The 9,323-nt window shown below is 44.7% G+C and overlaps 1 protein-coding gene across 1 annotated transcript in view; it reads left to right on the top strand.

The window, feature by feature from the left end:
* Window positions 1–2,235: 2,235 nt before the first annotated feature.
* The window catches only part of Rad50 (RAD50 double strand break repair protein), a 60,487-nt gene continuing 53,399 nt past the window's right edge, over window positions 2,236–9,323 (top strand). The window contains exons 1-3 of the mRNA XM_051168038.1: window positions 2,236–2,590; window positions 3,631–3,714; window positions 6,614–6,765. Of these exons, the coding sequence (XP_051023995.1) occupies window positions 2,462–2,590; window positions 3,631–3,714; window positions 6,614–6,765 (365 nt within the window). The 5' untranslated portion in view covers window positions 2,236–2,461. The remainder of the gene's footprint in view (window positions 2,591–3,630; window positions 3,715–6,613; window positions 6,766–9,323) is intronic.

Raw genomic sequence — 9,323 nt, 5'->3', positions numbered from 1 at the left:
TAAATTGTAACGACTATCATATAAATTCGACTTATCCAGCATTCTTGTCACCTAATTTCTAGTCTACATTCAGAATTCCGAGAGTCCCTAAAATTTCCTTCACTTTTTGTTTGTTTGTTATTTTGTTTTGTTTTTTGAGACAAGGTCTTGTTATCGCAGCCACAATTGGCTCGGGATTGGCAATGATCCTCCTGCCTCAGCTTCCCTAGAATAGGGGTTACAGGCTGTCTCACCTGGTCTGGCTGCCTGGCGGTTTCTTTCTCCTCCCTTCCCCCCAGCACCCCCCATCCTTCCTCTTCGTCTTCTTCCAGAATTACAGCATAAAGCCAAGTATGGCGGTGCACAACTTTAATCCTAGCATTGGGAGGCAGAGGCAGGTGAATCTCTGTGAGTCTGAAGCCAGCCTGGTCTACAGAACGAGTCCTAGGCAGCCAGAATTACATAGTGAAGCCCTGTCATAAAATCGTAACAGAAAAATTAAAATATAATTATATTATTTCCCCTTCCTTTTCCTCCCTCTAACCCCTCTCATGTACTACCTCACCTTGCCCTCTCTCAAATCCACGGCCTCTTTTTTGCTGTTGTCTCACACACACACACACACACACACACCCCTACTGAGGCCACACACACACACACACACACACACACACCCCTACTGAGGCCACACACACACACACACACACACACCCCTACTGAGGCCATTTACTGTTATTTGTACATATATGATTCTGGGACTAACCACTTGGTACTGGATAACCACCTCAGGGGCTTCTCCCCGGAAAAGACTATTTCCTCTGTTGTTGTGTTTGTTTGTTTTTGCAGTACTTATTTTCACTGTAGTTCTTTATCCCACGTTAGCATGTCTAGTGATACTGTAGTTGGTCAGGCCTTGTTTAGGCGACCATATTGCTAAGGTATCATGTGTGATGCTTCCCTGTCACTTTAGGAGACACAATCTCACAGAGCTCCTGGTCCTCTGGCTCTTACAGTCTTTTTGCCCCGTCTTCGGAGATGTTCCCTGAGCCTTAGGTGCAGGAGTTCTGCTATAGGTACATGAATGGGGACTGGGCGCTTTGGCCCAGGTTTTTAGTTTTCTAGGAGACAGAGTCTCACTCTTAGTCCAGGCAGACAGAGGCCTGCCTCAGTCACTCAAGTGCTGGAATTACAGGCCTGAGCCTCCATAGCCAGCTCTTCCTCCTATTTTGGAAATAACTAATTCCTGCCTTGTGGCCATGATGCCAGGAGTGGCCTTTCTTCCTACTTAAGAGAATTCTCTGTCTGGGAACAGCACCCAGTTTTGTATGTACAATAGCAGTCGCCAAACTTTTGGTCTTAAACTCCTCTTGCGCTTTTAAATACTGCTGATGGTGGAGGCGTTATCAGTATTACTGATAGCTCAGTGGCAAAGCTTTTTAAATCTATATATCCATACTTTATATGTGCAGCATGTCTATGCCTGGTACCCAGGGAGGTCAGAAGACGGTGTCAGGTCTTTCGGAGCTGGAGTTACAGATGGTTGGGAGCCACCATGTGGGTGCTAAGAATTGAACCCACATCCTCTCCAAGAACAAGGGCTCTTAACCACTGAACTCTCTCCAGTCCACAAAGCCTTTAAGGAGGCCCTGCGAGGATCTCAACACAAGCCCCCGTAAGCATTAACTAGCAGTATTTACAGGTTAGTAGAAATTAAAACTGATTTATTCTAACGCACAAATTATATAGGAGAGTATACAGTCTGTTGTGGTGGCATCACAGTCATGTAATCCAGAGAAACCACTAGCCATTAGAGTGACAGAGAAAAATGCAAATAAACAGTCGTCAGTAAAGTAGATGTCCATAACAAACCATTTAATGGGTCTCCGAATGCACCCCAACACACCCATTCTTGCAGTCCAGGCATCTAAGTGCCTGACAGTCAAGTTTGGTCAAGGCGGCTAGGTGGTTCCGTAATGGCAACACTCAGTAAACTGAGCCTGTCTCAAAACACCAAAGCAAACCAAACTAAATGGTGATGCCGGCAGCTGCTTCCTTGGGCCAGTGAGAAGCAGAGAGTCAGAAAAGACCGCCCAGCCTTTAAGGAACTGCACCTGGGAGACCTGATCAGACACTAGAGTACTCCCACTTCCCGGCATGCCCCGGGCGTGCGAGAGGCGTGGGTAAGTACGCGCACGTCCCACGTGACCCCGGGTCAAGCGAGGCGGGAATTTGCGAGTTTGCGGTTGCTGCGTCGTTTGGTTTTCTCCAGCGGTGGGTCTGTACTCCTGAACTGGCCGGACCCCTACGTGGAAACAGAACCCCGTGAGACCGGAAGTGCGCCCTCCTCCCGAGCTCCCGCCCGGCAGCTGGCGTTCGGAACTTTCCGGTCCTCTCGTGGCGTCCGTCCGCTTCCCCGCTTGCCCAGCTTCCGCCTGGAGGTTAAACTTGCCCCTGACACTGAGATAAGAAACGTGGTGCAAACATGTCCCGGATCGAAAAGATGAGCATTCTGGGCGTGCGGAGTTTTGGGATAGAGGATAAAGATAAACAAATTATTACTTTCTTCCGCCCCCTCACAATTTTGGTTGGGCCCAATGGGGCAGGGAAGACGGTAAGTCCTGAGGCGAGGGCCCCACAAGGTGTTTGGGGGCGTCGCCTTGTATGGCGCGGGGACCTCAGGGACGTCGGAGCCGGCCAGGCCCCTCCACTCAGTGTCCGAAGCCCACCCGTGTGCTCCAGTTTTGTTCCCGTGGAAGGCCCTCGCCTCCTTGTTCCCGAAGTATAGCAGTCATTTCCCATTAGTTGGACCCGACAGGTCCCCACCCTCACCCCTACCCCCACCCCAAAACACACAGAGGTTTAAAATATGAGAAATATCTAACCTAGAGTTGCAAACCGTGTCTCCTGGTAAAGCACAGTGAATGGGGGGAAATGGCTTAATGTGGAAAACTGTTTTGTTACCATGCTTCTAAAAATTGGGGCTGTGCGTTGTGAGACACACTTTTAATCCTATATTGGCAGAGGCATGGCCATTTCTGTGAGTTCGAGGCCAACCAGGTCTACATACCAGTTGCAGGGTAGCTAGAAATACCAGGTTGGGTGTTGAATGCCAGGAGGTAGACCTTTATGTGGAAATGTTGTGTGGGGAATGTTTATTATGTACGTACTTGATTCTGTGCCTAGGTGTGTTCCTACCATTAATGCTCTGGAAGGAAGAATTAATAGAGTGTTTATAGCCAGGCGCGGTGGGTCACGCTTATAACCTAAGGGTGGTGGGCGGGGCGGGGCGGGGGGGCGGAGAGGGGTAGAGGCAGGCAGATCTCTCTGAGTTCTAGGCCAGCTTGGTCTACAAAGTGAGTCCAGGACAGCCAGGGCTGTTCTATTACACATAGAAACCCTGTCTTGCAAAATCAAAATAATAGGATTAATAGTAACAATAAAGTGTTTATTATCACTTTTTTATTATTTTGTTTATTTTGGAGACAGCGTCCCACATAGCTTAGGCTGACCTGGAACCTGATCATCCTGCCTTCCATCTCTTAAGTGCTAGAATTGTGGGCATGCACCTCTGCACCTGCCTATGAATTAATATTTGTCATATATTACTGTGGTTTTCTTATAACTAAATAACACAACTTTCTGTTTCTTTAGACCATCATTGAATGTCTAAAGTATATTTGTACTGGAGATTTCCCTCCTGGAACCAAAGGAAATACATTTGTTCATGATCCCAAGGTAATGGTGTCCATAAAGTTTCGTACTTAAAAAAAGCAAAGCACTAGTTACATTTTGTAGAGGACCTAACAGTGGAAAGTATAAAGAGAAAGTCATCAATTGTCTGAGCACCCAGCGATAACCACTGTTGCTGTTTTTATTTTATATTTTTCTCCCCTGTGTACTGTTTTACACGGCAGAGATCATAGTCCTGTCTAATGATTTATTTCAGAGTTTTCCCCCACTAAGCGTTGTCATACAGTGTGAGGACATTAAAATACTGTAGGCCTCATAAAGATGGTTCAGCAGGTAAAAATGTACTTGCTCTGCAAGCTGGGGTCAAACTTGTAAAGGTGGAATTGACCCCACAAAGTTGTTGCCTGACCTCCACACACATGTCATAGCATGTGTGCTCATACACAAGCATACTCTCAAAAATAATGACAGAGAGTTTAAAATAAAGCAAACGAAGCCCACTATAATGAATTCTTAATCTTGGTATATGGGATGTGTCTTCCATCTTTATACTTTTTAAAAAGTTTAGCTTAAGCCTTGTTAAATTGTGATGCTATGTAAACACTCTTAGGAGATGCGCTGTTATTTACACTTAGATTGCTTTTAGCTTTTCACTATAGTCTGCCATGACGAAGTTTTTTGTGAAGTGTTGCTTGAATTGCAGTGTTTTTGCTACTAGTGTGTACACAGAACACTGAGTTTGGCTTATGGGTTTTTCTTGTTGCATATCTGTATACAACAAGAATGCGAATTTATTTAGTGCCACTAAATTCCACTAAGTTAAGGGTTTGACATTAAATTCTTTCTGTTCTTGTAAAACCATGTTTTTGTGTATCTACAAATACATTTGTATTCTAGTGTATCAGAATTTTGTTTATTAAACAAATTAAGTTAGTGGTGCGCTCTGCATCTGTTAATACATACATATATACACTTGCTGTTTTTAGTTTCTATTACTACTCTGTTGAATTTATGTCCTGTAGGATTACTGTGGTTTGTTTGCTTTAAGACAAAATCTCACTGTATAGTCCCGGCTGACCTGAAACTAGCTGCATAAACCAGGCTGGCCCTGAATGTAACAGAGATCCACGTGTTTCTGCCTCCTGAATTAAAGGCACATGCCACTATCTTAACGGCTGCAGCCTTAGTTTATTTAACCAACCACCTGTTAGTCATTTAAGTCACGTCATTCAATGTGACTTTAAACTTTAGTGTCAGCCTGGTGTACTGCAGCACGCCTGTAATCTAACACGCTAGAAGCAGAGGCAAGAGGGTCAGGAGACCAAGACCAGACTCTGTATCAAACAAACCAACCAAGTTGTCACAGTTCTTGTCAAACTGACACAAACCTAGACACACCTGGGACTAAGGGAGCCCCAGCTGAGTAACGGATGGCCTGTGAGGCTGTCTGTGGGGCGTTGTCTTGATTGTGGGAGGGCCCTGCCCCTTCCAGGTAGTGCCGTCCCTGGGTGAATGGGCCTGAGCTGTGTAAGAAAGGTAGCTGAGCAAGCCAGCAGCAAGCCAGTAAGCGGCCCTCCTCCGTGGCCTCTGCTTCCATTCCTGCCTCTAGGTTCTTGTCTAGAGCTCCTGCCCTTGCTTCCTGGTAAAGCTAACTTGTAAGCTAAATAAACCCTTTCCTCTCCAAATTGTTTTTGATCAGTGATTTAGCAACAAAACCTAACTAGTACACAAACCGAACCTCAGAAGACCCTTAGTGTAGCTATAAACTTTCATGTGACTAAAGATAATTCTGGGATTATAAAACTTTATGAAATAGTCGTGCCGCTTAGTCCATTTTTACTGAGCCCTCTTGAAAATGACTGCTTCATACTTTCTCTTTCCTAAATCTATAACCCACTTGGCTTAGTTAACACTCTTGGCTTGAGAAATAGGAGGAATCAGATGAAAATTCAGTTTTTAATAATAAAATCTACCAAACTACCCTACTATGTATGCCCCTAGTGTTGATTGCGTTGAGTATGAATTATGAGTGATCCCTTACACTCACACCCTTCCCTTGCTTTCTGTCCTCGAGGTTAATAAATAATAGACATGATGAATATGATCCTCTAAGACCTGCGGGCTGCCCTTCATTGATTTCTTTATCTTACCTCATTTCCAGTTCACAAGCCAGTCTTTGCTACCCCTTACAGTGTGTCGTGGGTTTGTCCTGTCCATCCTGTTGCCACCATTGCTTTGGTGCAAGCCACCATCAACTGTAATTTGGGCTATCCATGATCCCTTAAGTTTTCTTGCCTGCACTCTTGAACTGTCTTCCAGACCAGCCAGGGCCGCATAGAGAGACCCAGTCTCAGAAACAATCAAGTAAATAAAACAGATTTTTTTTTTCTCTCTTTCACATAGCAAGCAACCCCTGTAGATATTTATTCAAGAGAAAGAGAGTTGCTTAAAGTTTGGGGGGGGAGACTGTTCCATTCAGTGTTAATACCGAGAGCAAAGTCCCTGAAATATAAACATGCTGAGTATATTCAGGGACTCAGAGGTGCAAAGTGGTGAAGGCAGAAATAGAAAGCCAAGTCAAGGTTAGAAGACGGTAGGTTCTGTGGGGCCTCAGAGGCTAGGCAGGTGCTAAGCTGCTCACCTGTATCCTCCACCCAGTTGCCAACTAACTAGACGTTAGAAGATTCTGAGCAGAGCAAGCCCTGCTGACAGAAGACTATTATCTGTAAGGGAACAGGAGCCTGCTAATACTGTACAATCTAGAAAAATCAGTCAGTATACTTCCCATATCTTGAAAAATATGTAAAAATGGCTCATTTTGAGTGAGTTCTTTTAGTGGCTTCCCCCTCATTTTTGGATAAACGAGGTTGTTGATGCTTTTTCCTTTCGTGATAAGGACGTGCTAGTGCTACTTATAACAGTGTTTTTCTGTTTACTATCAAAGGTTGCTCAAGAAACGGATGTGCGAGCCCAGATCCGCCTGCAGTTTCGAGACGTCAACGGAGAGGTGGTAGCTGTGCATAGGTCTATGCTTTGCAGTCAGAAAAGCAAAAAAACAGAGTTTAAGACCCTGGAAGGAGTCATTACTAGAATAAAGTAGGTGCTTGCCTTGGCCTTGGAGAGCTGCTCACTGTGGCCTTCTGGGCCCAGAAAGCTTTCTGTAACTGTTTTATTTTAGGAAAGTTTATTAATTATCTTTCAGTGGAATTTTGGTTTTGAGACTTTAGCTCAGCCTGGCTTGGAATTGCTGTGTGGCCCAGGCCAGCTTCAAATTCATAGGAATGCTCCTGCCTCAGTCCCCTGACTGCTGGGGTATAGGCATATATCTTCACTTCTGGCCTCAGCCTTTATTTTTTAAGAGTAATTTTATATTCCCAGTGTAAATGAATACAGAGTAGAGCGCCTGTCTACTCCATGCCTCTACATGTACAGTCTCTGCCAGCATTTAGTCTTTGATACTATTTATCTTGAAACACAAAATCTGGGTGTGGTGGCGCATGCCTATAATCCCAGCACTCTGGGGAGGCAGAGGCATAACTATCCAAGTATCGGTTGAATAAATGCTGCTTTCATGTACAGAGATGGGTGAGGTGAAAAGTAAACAAGTAGGGAAAAATAATTTGTCCCTGTTGACTATTATCAGGGAAAGTTATATGCTGTATAACTATATGTATGTAACACACACACACACACACACACACACACACACACACACACGTAACACTACAAGGTATTTATACCTGGAAGGAGTTATTATATCCTACCTTGTAATGGGTATGGATTTTGGAGGTAGGCTTTATCAGAACAGAATGCCAAAGGTTTGCTTTATATATTGCTGTTTTAATTGAAAATCCCAGATTGTTCTATTTTACCAATAAAGACTCAGAAGCCAGATGCTGGGGCGAAAAAAACCTGCCAGATCAGAGAGGCAGAGAAAGCACCCAGCTGACCTTCCTACTCAGCTCTTGACCAGATGGAAAAGGCCCAAAAGGCTCAGTAGTCAGCTGGTTGCCCAGGAGGAAAAGGCCAAAAAGCTGAGGAGCACAAGAGCTAGAGACCTAAGAGCTAAAACACCCTTCTACTTCTGCACGCTGCCTTAAACACCCCTCAACTCAAAGCCCTCCTACTCTTCAATCCCTGTCAGCTGGATTCTTGCTCCACCTCTTGACCTAGGGTTAACTTTATTAAATCCTATGTACAGAAAGCTCTTGGGTTAAAGGTGTGTGTTAGAGCTCAACCAGGCCAAACAAAAGACAGGTTTTTATAGTTCACAATCTCAGGGGTCACATTAGGATCAAATATCCTGCAACAATATATTGGGGGGGGGGCAGCTTTTTGTTTTCTTTTTGAGATAAGAGTCTCATGTAATCCAGGTTGGTTCCAAACTTCCTTCGTAGCCAAGGGTGCCTTGAACTCCTGAACCTTCCTGCTTCCCCCTCCCAAGAAGAGATTATAGGCACAGACCACTATATCTAGCAAAGTTTGCTCGTGACAGCTCAGGCCAGCCCCAAACTCAAAGCAGTCCACCTGCCCTTCCTCCCTAATGCTAGAACTATAGGTGTGAGCTACCACACCCAGCTCACCTACTTGGGACTTTTAAATATGCTGGTTTGAAATAGTCATTACCTAATGGATAAGTGTGCTGCATCTTCCATCCCTAGAACTAAAAGTGTAAGAGACTTAAGTGAATAAAACAGAAGATGATCATCAGTAGCAGATAGGGAAAGGTGCATTTATCGAAAACAGAGGTAATGTGGGTTAGAAAATGGGTTTCATCAATTCCCAGCCTTTTGGCTAAGATCAAGTATAGAAGATTATTATTGGGCTAGAGAGATGACTCAGGTTAAGAGTGCTTGCATTCTCCAGAGGACCCAAATTAGGCTCTCAGCATCAGGCCACTCAAAATCACCTTACCTCCAGCTCGAGGGGACCTGACTGATACTGTCTGCTGACACCTACAAGTGCCTGTACTCAAGACTGTTTTAAATTCATTATTTAAAAGTCCAGTATGGGGCCTGGGAAGATGCTTGCCAAACAAGTGGGATGACCCAAGTTTGATTCTCAGCACCCATGTAAAGACCAGATGAGGTCATGTGTGCCCGTAATTCCAGCTCTGGGGAAACAGACAGGAGACTCTTGGGACTTCTGGGTACTCAGCTGAATCAGTGATCTCCAGATTCAGTGGAAAGAGGCCCTGTCTCAGAGAAAGATGGAAATTGACTAAAAAAAGATACCTCTCATTGCCTCTGGATCCCATATAGATGTGTACACACATAGACATCACACACACACACAAACACTTAAACTAAAAAACATCTTAATATGCTTTTAAAAATTCTTGCCTTCTTTCTTGGACCAACTGGTTTACATGACCTCATCAGTGAGTTTTTTGACCATGGAAGAGATAGCCTTTTTTTCTGTGTGTATTTGTGAGCGTTCTCGTGGGTATATCTGCAGGTGTGCATTGTCTGAGGAAGCCAGAGTTAGTCTTCGGTGTGGCTCTTCAGGAGCCATTCACCTTGTTTTTTGAGACAGAGTCATTTACTGACTTGGAGCTTGGCATTTCAGCTAGGCTTATAGCCTGTGAGTCTCAGGAGCCCTCCTGTCTCTGCCTCCTCAGCACTGAGATGACAAGTGCATGCCACCACCTTAGC

This window comes from Acomys russatus, chromosome 25, assembly GCF_903995435.1.
Source record: "Acomys russatus chromosome 25, mAcoRus1.1, whole genome shotgun sequence".
Classification (NCBI taxonomy): Eukaryota; Metazoa; Chordata; class Mammalia; order Rodentia; family Muridae; genus Acomys; species Acomys russatus.
Note: the sequence above shows the minus strand (reverse complement) of the source record. Positions and strands in the feature narration are given on the sequence as shown.